The sequence below is a fragment of the Ips typographus genome, unplaced genomic scaffold, assembly GCF_016097725.1.
Source record: "Ips typographus isolate SLU unplaced genomic scaffold, UJ_Ityp_2.0 IpsContig33, whole genome shotgun sequence".
NCBI classification, from domain to species: Eukaryota; Metazoa; Arthropoda; class Insecta; order Coleoptera; family Curculionidae; genus Ips; species Ips typographus.
Window position 1 is genome coordinate 796443 of NW_028098572.1, and position 14876 is coordinate 811318.

Sequence of the window (14876 nt, forward strand, 5' to 3'; positions counted from 1 at the left end):
CTTTTCATTTACAAACTGACGCGTCGTCCTATGGACTGGGTGCTGTTCTCACACAATTCTTCGATGACGAAGAAAAAGTAATCTGTTATCTTTCAAGATCTTTGTCCAAGCAAGAAATGAAACTTACTGTCACAGAAAAGGAGTGTGGCCGTAATCTGGAGCATCGAAAAGCTGGGGCATTATTTGGATCATGTCCACTTCAAGGTTTTCACTGACCATGCTTCTCTTTTGTGGCTTCACAATTTGAAAGATCCCCAGGGCCGCCTGGCACGCTGGCAACTGCGCCTGCAGCAGTTCGATTTTGAATTGGTCCACCGTAGGGGTAAGGAAAATATCGTTCCTGACTTCCTCTCGCGCTCAGTTCCTGTTGCTACCGATTGCGTACGGGCTGGCGAGCAAAATTCAGTTTCTACGATAAAGGATGAATGGTATTTGGATATGCTTGAGCGTGTGAAGCAGCATCCTGTTCAATTTCCCGTTTGGCGCGTTGAGAACGATACCCTTTATAAGTATGTGAAGTCTACCATCCCAGATTTGTCTTTCTACCGCGATGATTGGAAGATTGTTGTTCCTAAAGACAGAAGAAAGGATATTCTCCATCGCTGTCATGACAAACCAACCTCCGGTCATGTTGGCGTTTTTAAAACGTTTGGGAAGTTGCTTCAACATTACTATTGGCCAAAAATGAGAAAAGATGTTGCTAGTTGGTAAAGTGTGTGGAGGAGTTCTTCTTGCTTTTTGGTACTCCTAATTATTTGATGTGTGACAATGGAGTTCAATTTAAGTCCAAGGAATTTCAGAGGTTGTGTGAGAAATATAGAGCCAGAATATTTTGCACTGCCAATTATAACCCTAGGGCAAATCCTGTTGAACGTCATAACCGGGTTATTAAAACCATGCTGCGCGCTTATGTTCGTCAGGATGACCACAGAACTTGGGATCAACATCTGAGTGAGATTGATTGCGCTTTGCGAACTTGCCCAAGTGAGACAACCCGTTTTAGTTTTTATTTTATTGTGTTTGTTAGGGAACACAAATTATATGGAGATGAACACTCTGGAGCGTTATTGGATTCTGACATCAGTGTTGACAGTTACCTTAAGGGGCGTCAGGAGGGCTTTATCAAGTTGTATAAAAAAGTTAGAAATAGAATTGAGGCAGCTAGGGTATATAACGCTAACAGGTATAATTTACGCAGGCGTCCTCTTGTCTTCAACCCAGGAGATAAAGTTTGGCGTAAAAATTAAGTTTTATATGAATTCGAACATCCCAAGGGTGTTTGGCACGTGCAAGACCTTAAACCTTTTTATAGTCCGTCTGCTCTAACTAATTTAGCAGACCAGGCTAGTGATTGAAATTCGCTGCTCAGCATTCTCACATTCTAGTTTACTGTTTTTTTTCCCTTAGTAATAAAGAGAAAAAAAATAAATAACTTTCAAAAATACTTACTTATCTCACCTTACCTAATTTGGTTTACATTCTGTAATGGTTATGTAGGAAGATTGCGGAATTAGTAGCCCTTTATTTAGGGTCGAATTGTTGTTAGCGGTATGAAATGTGTTTAACTGTGATAATATATAAGTGGGTATTCCTTTAGGTAACTGTATTGTAATGCGCACGAACTGGAACTAGCTGGTCAAATCGCATATGTAGTACTACAGTTTAAATAGGATTTTGTGTAATATTACCGTGTGCAGGTCTTGGCTTGTTCCTCGTCATTGCTTCGTATTTGAGCGATGCCGTTGAGTTTTCATAGCTAAAGTTTATGTCAATTTGTTTAAATTCTTTTCATTTATCGTCAGTAAACTTCTAGGAAATTTACCTCCTTCCGGAACGGAGGGGGAATTTGTAAAGTGCAAAATTGCTATTTTTCTTCATATTTCGGTACCTAGTTTTATTTTTAGATTCATATATATTGATTAGCCGTTTTAGTGGAATGCCGTTCGGGTACTCCACTCGTTTATACGTTATGACCTTTGGTTCGTATTTTGCTGTTTAGGAATTCAAATGCAATTTGGGGTTTCCAGTTCTGCCGTCGAACTGGTGGCGACCTCATAACTCTCCCTACTCTCCAAGCTTTCACTGAATTTTGGGTACAATTTGCCTACGAACTAGATAGTTTAATTCAGCAGTTGTTTTGAATTTCAATGTGTCAATCTTCTTAATTAGAGGAAGAAAATCCGTGGCAACAGAACCGAAAGTTTACACGAGCCAGACAACTAATCAACCTGAACAGCGTGGCACGGTGGTATAGGAGCGGACTAGCAACTGTAGGGTATACGGTTGGAGTCTTGCGTCAGCTTCTACTTTTTTTTTCCTACAACTCCTACAACATATTGTGTTATGTTTTTATACTATTTATTATTTTATTTAACCTACTACAAAATTATATATGTCACTACCGGTATAGAACGAATGAACTACGTAAACAACGTGGAACGGTGTTTAGCTGACCGACCTGGGGACCGCATAATGGTGGGTTCGAATCTCGGTAGCGGTTTACTTTTTTTATTTGTTATTAAAAAATTAAATTTATGTTTTTTTATCGGATTTTATTATTTGCTACCCCTTTTAAACATTGTTTTACAGTTATTTATGAATATTTCACTAAATATGTTCTAAAATCTCACAAATGATGTAATTTTTTTGGTCAAATTCTACACTTTGACAGTTACATTCAATTTGACACTGGAAATGGGTTTAGAATACCCAAATTACCTATGTTACATTATTTTGTTTCGTCATAATCCAATTTGACGGTGTCATATACTCGTAGGTAGCATATGAAAGCCTAGAAAAACCGTACTTTCGATCAATTTTTTGTGCACCGCTCCGTTCAATCGCGAATAACTCGCTTATTTCAAACTTTTGCTCAACATCCATTATACAACTATTTTTAACTAATCAACTAGGCTATCTATTGGCTTTGGAACAGTGTTTCTACGCATAACCGTTCTGCCGCTAGAGGTCGCCAAAGTTCACTTTAAATTTTTGCACACTTTCGTAATTTTCTAGGAAACTGTTCCATTTACGACTCTCAAATTATTTACAGGCATGGCTCATACCGATACGATTATTTTATATTCTATACCTTTTTTGATCCGAGTTGCTGCTTTGATTTTAAAAAATAAAAACCAAATTTTGTACCATTTTCATGGGGGCTAGCATATCAATGAGGTACTCCTCATCCCCATGATTTGCTGCAACTCCTGTACTATTTCCGACTGAAAAACTTTTCCTTTATCGCTGAGGATGCTCCGTGGGACCCCGTGTATCAGTATTACTTTTTCTAGTAGAAATTTGGCCACGGGACCTGCTTTTCCATTGGGTAGGGCTGCTGTAATGGCATATCTGCTTGCATAATCCGTTACTACTATAATGGTGGTTTTTCCCTGGCTACTTTTCCTGAATGGCCCAAGTAAGTCTATACCTATTTGATCAAAAACCCGACCAACTTTTATGGGTTGAAGAAACCCTAGTGGTTTTCTGTTTGTGGGCCCCTTCCTTGCCTGACAATCCCTGCATCCTCTAATGTACCCGCGGACATCTTTAATCATAGAGTCCCAGTAATATTTAGGGATTAATCTGCTTAGTGTTTTCGTGACGCCCATGTGTCCACTGGTGGGTGCATTATGAGCTTCCCATAGGATTTCTTCTCTTAATGCCCTTGGAATTACGAGTGCGTATTCCAATCCATCTTTCGTAGGGGTAGTTTTGAATAAAATGTCGTTTTCTAGTCTTTAATTTTTTGCTTTTCTGCGTGTCAGTGCGTTAATACTGCTTTCTTCAGGATTGCGTATTGCAAGTTTTAAGTCAAAAGTAAATTCTTGTCTTGATCTTGCAAGTACCCCATACTAACTGTTGAGATGGTGAACGTTGGTACCTCGTCTAAGTCTTCTATGATGTACTCATCTGCACTACCCACTGGGTTCCGCCACAGGCAGTCTGCGTCCTGATGTTTACTCCCTTTCTTGTACACTACAGTGTAATCGAATTCCGCTAGTTTGAGAGCCCAACGCGCCAACCTCCTTGAGTGATCCTTAATATTGTGAATCCAGCATAAAGCGTGGTGATCGGTCATTATTTTTACCGGGTGCCCATAAATTAAATGCCTTAAGTAGGTCATTCCCCAAACTGCTGCTAGTAACTCTAATTCGCTGATTGAATAGTTTTTTTCCGCTTTCGACAGCGACCTGCTTATATAGGCTATAGGGTGTTCTTGTCCGTCGTCGCTCTCCTGTAGTAGAATTGCCCCTATTTCTTCTGTGCAGGCGGCTGTATGCATTGTGCAGCCAATGTTGGGGTTGTAATGTTTCAGGACTGGTGCTGAAGTGAGTTTCTCTTTTAGTACTTGAAATGCTTCTTCTTCTTCCTTACCCCAGCAGAATTTGTTCTTTCTTGTTGCCTCATGCAAGGGCCGAGCTAATACTGCGTAATTTTTAATAAACTTTCTATAAAAATTACATAATCCCAAAAAGCTTTGTAATTCTTTTGTTTTATTAGGGGTGGGAAATTGCTTAATTTCAGCTAACTTATCCTCTTCGGGGCTTATTCCCTCACTGCTTACAGAGAATCCTAGAATTCTTATCTTTTGCTGTAAATATTCGCACTTGCTTGGCTTAAGGGTTAAATGGGCTTCTCTCATTTTTTGAAACACTTTTCTTAATTTTGTGATGTGGTCATCTAGGTTTTCTGAGTAGATTATAATGTCATCTAGGTAGATTAGGATGTCTTTCCATTTCATGTCTTTGAATATCTTATCTGCTAATTGTTGGAAAGTTGCCGGTGCGTTGCACAGTCCGAAACTCAACACATTGAATTCGTATAACTTGTGTCCTTGTGCCGTAAATGCCGTGTATTGTTTTGATGACTCTTCGATTGGTATTTGCCAATACCCTGAAAACATATCCAAGGTGGTAAAGTACTTGGCATTTCCCAGATATGTAAGAATGTCGTCGATCTGCGGTACTGGGTAGCAAGATTTTTTAGTCACTGGGTTTATTGTTCTTTTGTAGTCTACGCACAATCTGGTGGAGCCATCTTTTTTCTTCACCAGTACAACTGGGCTTGCCCAGGGTGAATGGCACGGTCTTATTACGCCACACTCTAACATTTCTTGTATCTGAGCGTCAATGATTTCTCGCTCAGTTTGAGATAATCTGTAAAGGCGGCATTTGACTGGTTTATTTTCCGTGACTTCTATTTTGTGCTCTATGAGTGTTTTTCCCATGTACTTAGGCGATTTACAAAAAATGTCCTCATATTCGGTTAGCAAATTTTCCAGCTTCTTTTTGAATTCTTTTTCTGTGATGTGATCTAATTTATGGTCGTCTAGTGTCACTACGTCCTCTTCAGTTTTGTACGTTGTATAGAGGTGGCTTATGTCTTCATTTGTATCTTCTAACCGTGCTATCGTTGTGCCTTTGAAAATTACTCTATTTGTGGGTCCTATGTTTGTCAGATTTACCGTGTTTTTTTCTCCTGGCTGATCTAAGCTGCACAAGAGGTTATTGTGGACCAACAACCCTTTGTTTGGCACCATGAGTTTTTTGTCGTTTCCTGGGGGCTGAGGTTCAACTTTTACTGTTTTTTTTTCCCCTGGATTAAGGACGCAATCTGCACACATTCTTATTTTTTCAGCCATGTTTTCTTCGTCTTTTACAAAGTACGGCAGGGCGTCCCATGAGCTGACTTTGCTCAGTTTATGGGGTTTTGGCCGCGGGTTCTTATCTTTAGAGACCCCTAACGTTAAGTTTGTGTCTTTGAATTCTTCGTAGAGTGCATTTTTAATTTCTGTCCAGTCGGTTCTGTTATTTGAGCAGTCGATCTCGGGATGGCTATGTTAGAGATACCGTTCCGTACTGTCCATTCTTTTAATTTAGTGCAGCAGTTTTTGAGTGTCTGGGCGGGCGTGCATTCGCCATTATTTCCTATTATTGCCATCTGTAAGACGTGCCTGTTTCCTTTCTGAAAGCTGTTCGTACTGCCTAAGCTTATTTTGCCTGTTTCTTTTTCCGCTAGTTAATTTCTAATGGCTTTTCCGACTCCTCTGTTTTTGCTTGGCGTTGTGGAGCACGTAAAGGCCCATGCAATGTTGCTCGACAAGCTGAAAATTGATCCGGGCATTTCTCGGAAAACTTCTCTCCAGCTTCGTATGCTGCTTTCCTGTCTTGGCTCTAATTTAAGATTGTGGGTGCTTTTTATATTGGCAATTGGGTGCAGCTTGTGGGTGCTTTTCATATTCTGTCTTAGTGGTATAATCATGTTTTGTGCCAAGCTGAGCGTGTTCATTACTAAACATATGGACCCCTTCATTTCCCTTAAAAATTCCATCCCTAATATCAAAAGTTGGGGTGGGCCTGTCAATACTGTCTCTTTCACTTTCAATTTTCTTACTTTGTTGCCCCTAAGTTCAAGAGATGCCCATGTCTCTTCTTGACTAGCTATTCTTTGTCCTCCTGCTGTGAGTAGTAGGGTGGGGTGTTGGCCACGCTTGTACACCCCCTCTGTGAGGTGGTGGCTTATTATGTTTAACTCTGCACCCGTGTCGATAATTACTGGTACATAGTAACCGTTCACCACCGCGTTGATGTGTAGAATTTTGCAGCACGTTGGGCCCTGAGTGGAGGGATGGTAGAGAAACAACTCTGGTTACAGGTAAGCCTTATTTATTATAAACGACGTAGAATAAACACTTAAGAGGGGTTATTCTTACCCCCAGAATAGAAGGGCCAACACGGCCGTAATTGCCGTTGAGCGCATGAGAGTTCGGGGAGGGTGAGTTTGGTTTTAGCCCTTCAGCTACACCGTAAAGGGGCACGCAAAGGTTTTCTTGTACGATGTGACGAAAAGACCAAGTGAAAAACTGACAGGGTTAAGGGTTCTAAGGGTCACTTCAAGTTGCGAGAGAACCCTTCTCTTTTCAGCCTGGGATCCTAAGAGGGTAGCGAGCCGACCCACCACTTCAAGTTAGGGAATGTTGCTCGCCGACCAACCCGGAGACCAGTGATTTTAGATGGCCAGCCTTGCTGAATAAATACTCGTCTATTGACCCAGATTCCTACCAGACTTTCTGACATAAACGATTATTCAGTGTATAGTACGATAGGTATGGTGAATTTAAATGTTGGAATCTGCGACAATATTACCGTTTAAAAGGGTTATACTCCCCATTCTTGCACGTATCGTGACAGGCGCGTTTGGCCGTCGCCCGTGATCCATCCGCATGCGCGCGATGCTGATACCTGATTGGTCGTTTGTTGTGGCGCACTACATAAAGTCGTTCTATTTCAGCTTTTATTGGAGAAGCGCAATTCTTAACCCATTATTATCAGCTATCGCTTCCAAATTTTTAAACACTTTTAAATTAACTTATTAAATGAATATTATTCCAAATTCGATTTACTCCTAATACTCTTTTAAATTACAAATTATTCTTTATTTCAATTATTAAACGTTTATAACCATTTCTTTACAAATTGATTTATCGATAGCGTGTTTATATTTCAGCAGCGCTCTTTTTTTTATTTATTTTTTATTATTATTTGCTACTGTCTTTAATTTTTTTATCAACTTATCTTTATTTTCCCCGAAACAATTGACTCCCAATTTATTTTACCAGTCAATTAAAATTTTTTAACAATTTTTGAAAAAAACCAATATCAAAATGCAGTCTGCCCGTGTTAACGATACCAGTAGTAGTAGCGAAGACGACAGGTCACTCCTAGATCGGCTTTTAGCCGTTCAAAGGGGCAAACCTGTACGTCAACGACAAGTTGTTACCCTGCCATCGTCCCAATCTACAACTACCTCTTCAACATCGCAATCTTCTACACAACGCTCGATTAATACTGTTCGGTCTCGCAGCCGTTCTGTAATATCCCGACGTTCTCAACGTAGACGCAGAACCCAAACTCTTCAAACTTCTTCTATGGGGGCGGAGCTCTTCTTCATCAAATTCTAACAATTCTCGATTATTACTGGATGCGATTCCCGATGACAACGAAAACGCCACCGGCGCGCCCGCTGGTGACGTCGTCATCGTCGTTGCGGATTCCCGCCGTATCATCTTCTTCGGTTGCTGCTTCTGGCAATGCCGTCGCTAACGTTTCCGCAATTATCAGTCATCCTCCGTTACGACGCGTTTTTGTCGCCGAAAATGTCGCTCGCAAGCGGAGGTGGAAAGAGGCATGCCTCCGCCGGTCGAATTGAACGAATGTGTCTGGATCATTTCAGTTTGGGAAACTTGGTCGCATCTTGCGGCGCAAAATTCTTCAGAAACGAATTTCCCAATACTCGAAATACCAGACGCTTTTGTTGCAAAAACGGCGATGTAATACTAACCCCCCCCCCCCCACAAGAAACCCCCCCTGAATTTGTTGCTCTATTCAGTGGCAATTCCGCGGAAAGTAATATTTTTCGCAATAAAATTCGTTATATTAATTCATTGTGCGCTATGGCTTCTTTTAAGACTTCACTGCCCGGTGGAGCAGCTGCCGCGAACATTCGGCACGAAGGCCGTCGTTTTGCCGTTACCGGACAGGTATCGCACTATGTCCAATGCGTCCCGAACACTCAAGATTTAGTTAATCCGCGTCTAAATCATTATTTTTTTATTGACGTTGCCGAAGCCATGGCGCATAAAAGAAAATTTTCGGTGGATTCTGGCGTTTCTGCGGAACTGTTGACTTTAGTCGAAACAGTTCTGAGACGTGAAAATCCATATGTAAATACTTACATGAGTATAGCGGAACAATTGCGAGAAGAAAAGCGCCCCGCGAATCGTCCATTAGAGGATGTTTATATCGCTTTCGTTTCAAATATTAATCACCAACTTCGAAATTACAATTTGCCGGGAAGCAAATTGTAATTTCGAATTTTGCAACGACATAGCTGCTTTATTTATTGGTGATTATCCACCATTTCCAGTCGATTTACAACTGCGACCTAGGGCTGTCGCCGCTGCTGCCCCCCCCCCCTCGGTCCCATTAACGATTATCCACAGCAAATTAAATCTCTGAGTAAATTAGCCGATCCAATGGTTTATCCATTATTATTCCCAAAAGGTGATGTTGGTAGATCCTTAGATGTCAAGTTAGTTAGCGGTGGTAATATGTCCGTTAGACAATTTTACCGCTACCGTGTTCAAATTCGTAACGGTTTTAGCAACATCCATTATGGTATGAAATTATTCCAGCAGTACGTTGTCGATGCTTGGTGTAAAGCCGAGTCAGATACTTTATGGTTTATTAGAAAACATCAAACTAAATGGCGTTTGGCCGCGGAACAAAATTTACGCCGGTATCATCGAAATCGTGCGGCTTACGTAGCCGCTATAGGCGTCGGCGCTCTTGCTCCCCCTGGCGGCTTACCCGTGCCATTTAAGGAGCCCGATAGAATAGGTCGTCCCATTATTTTGCCCTCTTCCTTCGAAGGTAGTGATCGAAACATCGAAAGGCGCTACCTTGATGCAATGGCCGTGATGGCGAACATGGCAAACTCGATCTTTTAATTACTTTGACATGTAATCCCCATTGGCCCGAAATAATCAACAATTTATTACCCTATCAACGGTGGGAACATCGTCCCGACTTACTTTGTCGCGTTTTCCACGACAAACTTAACGAGTTTATCCACGATATTGTGCACAAACAAACTTACGGTATTATACTCAATTATCATTACGTAATTGAGTTTCAAAAACGTGGTTTGCAACACGCACACATTTTACCTTTGTTCAAAACGATCAAATTAAGACGGTCGACGATGTTGATTCTATCGTTAGGGCAGTTATTCTCGATTTAACAATGCAGCCCGGCTTATACGAACAAGTAGCCCGCCATCACGTTCATTGTAAATGCATTGACAATCGCAATGCTCCCTGCATCATCGACGGTAGATGTAGGTTTGGTTTCCCCATCGAATTTGCTAATGAAACTCGCTTACGCATGAACATCAATCAGCGTCCCATTTATAAACGTCCCGACGACGGCGTTACCGTTCCTTATCCTTTCCCGGACGGTACCAAGCGTTTCGACAATCGAAATATCGTACCATATAGTCCATATGCTTTGGCAAAATATAATTCGCCTATAAATTTCGAGGTTGTCGGTTCGATCAAAACGATGAAGTATCCGCATAAGTATATGTTCAAGGGGGCGGATTATTCTCATGTCAGAGTTGAAGAAACTTTACCTGCTGGTGCGGTCTTCGACGAGGTTCAGCGCTATTTGGATTGTCGCTATGTTACTTCTTTAGAATCAACTTGGCGCATTTTCGAATTTAAAATGCACGATAGGTCCCATTCGGTCACTCTTCTACCTGTCCATTTGCCCGCTTTTAGGGATATCGCTTTCGATGATGGCGACGACATTGATCTATTAGACCAAGTCCTTAATCGTCCATCTAAATTGGAGGCTTTCTTTGCCCTTAATAGAGAACATCGGAATGCTCACGACCTATATTATGTGCAAATTCCTGAGTATTATAACTGGAGAACGGCTACCGGTACCTGGGCGCCACGTCAAGTCGCGAGTAAGATGATAGGGTCCGTGTATGCGGTGTCGCCGAACGATCCGCAGTTGGAGAAATACTTTTTAAGGATTCTCTTAATGCACGTACAAGGCCCACAAAGTTTCGAAGATCTTCATACCGTAAACGGTAAATTGTGTGCCACGTTTGAGGAGGCTTGCGTAGAGAGGCAACTCTTACGCAACAGTTCCGAATACGAGCGTTGTATGGATGAGGCCTTTTTACGTGTTACTCCGGCGAGTATTCGTCGCTTATTTGCTACCATATGTTCGGTCGCCACTCAAGATCAGCTACCGCACATTGCACCTTTGTGGAAAAAATTTTTAGCCGCAAAGGTGCGACAGCGGAAGTTGCAACACGTCGCTGCTATGCCGCCGTTAACGCCATGTTAGGCAGATACAAACCGGGAGCTTCCCGGTTTGATATCGGTATTACAGATGGCTTAGCTGGCGGCGTATTAGGCGCACAACAACGACAACAACAACCCTACGACGAAGACGACGCCAGTGATAACGACAGACAACTCTCCCCCAATGCAAATAACAATGATGCTAGCCTAATTGAAGGTCTTAACAATGATCAAAAACGTGCGTTTGCGATAATTCTTCATACCATCAAATTCATACAGCGAATTGATTATTTACCATTAGACTATTATTTGAATTTAATCAACTTTGTGGAACACAAAACACTTTATAGTCGAACCGCTCCCACTACCAATGTCTTCTTCATCGACGGACCTGGTGGCACTGGAAAAACTCACCTTTATAATACTGTTTCGGTTTGGGCCTACTATGCTCGATACATCTGAACGAGCGCTCGCTTCAGGATGAAATCGATGCGCTGCAATATCTGGCCGGGCGCGTGTTAAAGTAGGCCACACCTGGAAGAATCTTGGACGTTCGATGCAAATCGCGAAGCGTTTCGCGGTCATTCTAGAACGTGGTTTGCGAATATAAAAGAAGCGGTTTCAGACGGCAGGAGTAGTAGTGAATTTGGGAACGCGGTAAAGTTTAAATAGTGGAATAATTGTGGTACAATTCCACAACACAAAAATGGTAGTGTCTTTAGTAGCTGAGTTAATTATTGTACGGAGTGTTTTGAAGTGTAAATAAATTTATTAATTGTTGAGTTAAACTGACTTTGCGTAAACCCACGGGAAAATCGTAACAATACTATTATAAAGTACGTGCGTACGGTTCTGAAATGACAAACTATAGCTGTCGCATGGACGGGTATTGCTGCGAATCTTTTGATTGGCGGTCAAACCGTTCATCAAACGTTTAAGTTGCCGCTTTGGTTGACCGACAAAACGGTTGCGGGTTTTCCTCTAGAGCACGAAAGGTCCGCTTTCATTAGAGAAGCCGCACTAATCATTTGGGATCGATTCGCTATCTGAAAAAGGTGATGGAAAATCGTCACCTTCCTTTTGGTGGCAAGTGCGTCATATTCGGTGGCGACTTTCGACAAGTTCTTCCTGTTGAACTTTCTGGAACTTCGTCGAGTCATTCCATCGTTAACTCTCGTATCAACACTTCGGCATAGTGGAAAAAAGTCTCAGTATTGCCTTTATCTGAAAATATGAGAGCTCGCTCGATGATTCAACTTCCAAAACGAGAACAAACTCGACAGTCTAAAATGTTCAGTGGTACTTTTGCCGATTGGTTGCTACGTCTTGGTCAGGGCACTCCACCATACGTCAATTTATCCGACGTTGACCGCGCTCCAATCGATTTGATCAAAATTCCTACCGAGTTGTTAGTACCCTCATTAGATAAATTACTTACCTTTGTGTACGGTGACAATTTTCAATTCGTATCTGACGGTTCTAGGGCTATTTTATGCCCAACTAATGACGTTGTCAAAACAGTTAATTCCAATATCCTAAATCGGTTGCCGGGACAAGCGATGCTGTATGTCAGCATTGACGAGTACCAGCAAGGACAGGGTGATGATTTTGACGTTCCGATGGACGTCATTAATAATATCGAATCCACATCATTGCCGCCCCACGTTCTTCACTTGAAAGTGGGGGCTGTAGTTATGTTGCTTCGAAACCTCGACGTGACGGAAGGTCAATGTAATGGTACGAGAATGCTCGTAACTTCGCTCGCCGACAATTACATTGAGTGCAAAATATTGTGCGGTACTTCCAAAGGTAAGCGTACTCTTATTCCGAAAATGAAAATGACTGCCAGCGACCCGTTTGTTCCTAATCCCATTGTCCGGTTTCAGTTGCCCGTCAAATTGGCGTTCTGCGGAACAATTAATAAAGCCCAAGGTCAAACATTCAATAAGGTGGGAATTTATCTTCAATCTCCCTGCTTTACCCATGGTCAGTTGTACGTTGCGTTTTCCAGAGTTGGAAAATGCGAAGATGTACGCTGTTTTATGGAGTGTGGTACGCGTCAAGGTGGTTTTCGGCATAAAACCAAAAGACGTTTCACTCCAAACGTGGTATATTGTCACGTTTAGGGGGTAGCGTAGGAAGAGGTAGGAAGAGAAACAAGAACGTAGCTCAAATATGTATCCTTTATTCGGCACTAAATTACTATTAGGCTAACTCTTACCCCCAGATTAGGAGGGCCGCTAGCGGGACGCACATCACACACATCAACAAGAGGGGATTGTGTAGGTGTAGGTGCGTAAGCCCTCCTGAAGTGTCGCCAAGCGAAACCCGCTCGATACGAGCAGGGAGCCCCTATGACCGACACGCCCAAAGGACTTACTTAAGGTACTGGGGTGCGTAAGCCCTCCTGAAGTGTCGCCTAGCGAAACCCGCTCGATACGAGCAGGGAGCCCCTATGACCGACACGCCCAAAGGACTTACTTAAGGTACTGGGGTGCGTAAGCCCTCTTGAAGTGTCGCCTAGCGAAACCCGCTCGATACGAGCAGGGAGCCCCTATGACCGACACGCCCAAAGGACTTGCTTAAGGTACTGATAGGGTCAAGAGTTCGGACGGTCACCTCGTGGTATGCGTAAGAACTCTTGTCTTTTCAGCCTGGACTTCCAAGAAGGTGACGAGCCGTCCGGACACTAGAAAGTTGGGACTGTTGCTCGAAGACCGACCTAGAGACCAGTGACCTCCCTCTGGGGATGACCCCAGAGTTCGGTGCCTTAGCCGATCTTTTATACTCGTCAGCGACCTCATTACGCTAACCTTGCTGACTATGGTGGTTACTGGGTGTGCACCGTAACTATTAACACGGGTGTGACAATATTACGAGGTTTTTGATGCGAATCCCGCCTCCAGTCAGCAACAGGGTCAAGTAGAACAGCGCATTATTATGTCTGGTACGGAGTTAAACGACGATGTACCACCAGTACAAGATAATGTATCTCTTAAACCCCCTCCGTTGGTTCTGATGCCAATGCCAGTCCCCCGGCGACACATCAGTAATACTCCTCAAAAAGAATTAAAGGTTATTCCTATGGGCGGTGTAGGATACGACGAAGACGATGATGTCCAAATCGATCCCTATACCGAGTCCCAGTTATGGCGTCTTCCATCCGTGGCTCCTCCTCCACCCCATCACCGTCGCCCGAACTCCCGACAATTTTCTTTCAACATATATTCCTTGGGGCGGTGTTGGTTTCGACGAAGACAGCGACGAGGACAACCAGATGTATTCCGACGCCGAATTGTTTCGCAGTGTTGCTTCCGTCAATAAGGCGGGAACATCTGGATTGGGAACCAGACCGACAAATATCGTTAAGCGCGGTTCAGACATGCATTTTGTAAAACATGAAATTTGTCCCAAAAAGAAACAAAAAAAAAATAACCGGTGAATACGACAATTATTTATGACAACTCATTTAAGATAAATGATACATAAACCTATTTTGACCAGACTACTCATTCAATTCGAATGATTTTTGCACCGATTTTGACCGACTACTCATTCAATTCGATTGATTTCTAAACCGATTTTGGCGACTACCCAATGACCCAAAGTATATTATTTGCTTTATTTTTGTATATACTTTAGTTATAAGATTTAAAAAAAAAACAAAATTATGGAACGCGAAAGCGGCTCACTTCCACGTAGTGCATTCTGGGTAACGCTAAGAAGCCACCGATATCAAGTAATAGATATCGCTTACATAGTGATCGATCACCGTCCTAGATCAGTTATCAAATCAAGTATCAACTTGACAAATAACTCTAACTTCGCCGTTCTTAGTTCTAACTTTAAACGATGCCAGCTAGCGATCCGCCGACGTTCCTCCGATGACTCGGCGGGCAGTTTCCGGGAAACCAAAGCTTTTGGGTTCCGGAGGAAGTATCGTTGCAAAGCTGAAACTGAAAGGAATTGACGGAAGGGCACCACCAGGAGTGATTGA

General features: G+C 42.5%; 2 protein-coding genes across 2 annotated transcripts; both read left to right on the forward strand.

Annotated features, from left to right (window-relative positions):
- Positions 1-9806: 9806 nt before the first annotated feature.
- LOC145739559 (uncharacterized) lies at positions 9807-11363 on the forward strand. The gene is made up of 3 exons (XM_081994953.1): positions 9807-10917; positions 10968-11117; positions 11230-11363. Exons 1-3 carry the CDS (start codon positions 9807-9809, stop codon positions 11361-11363), a joined length of 1395 nt encoding a protein of 464 aa, XP_081851079.1.
- Positions 11364-12111: 748 nt separating this feature from the next.
- LOC145739560 (uncharacterized) lies at positions 12112-13615 on the forward strand. Its single transcript, XM_081994954.1, has 2 exons — positions 12112-12688; positions 13533-13615. Exons 1-2 carry the CDS (start codon positions 12112-12114, stop codon positions 13613-13615), a joined length of 660 nt encoding a protein of 219 aa, XP_081851080.1.
- Positions 13616-14876: the final 1261 nt, after the last annotated feature.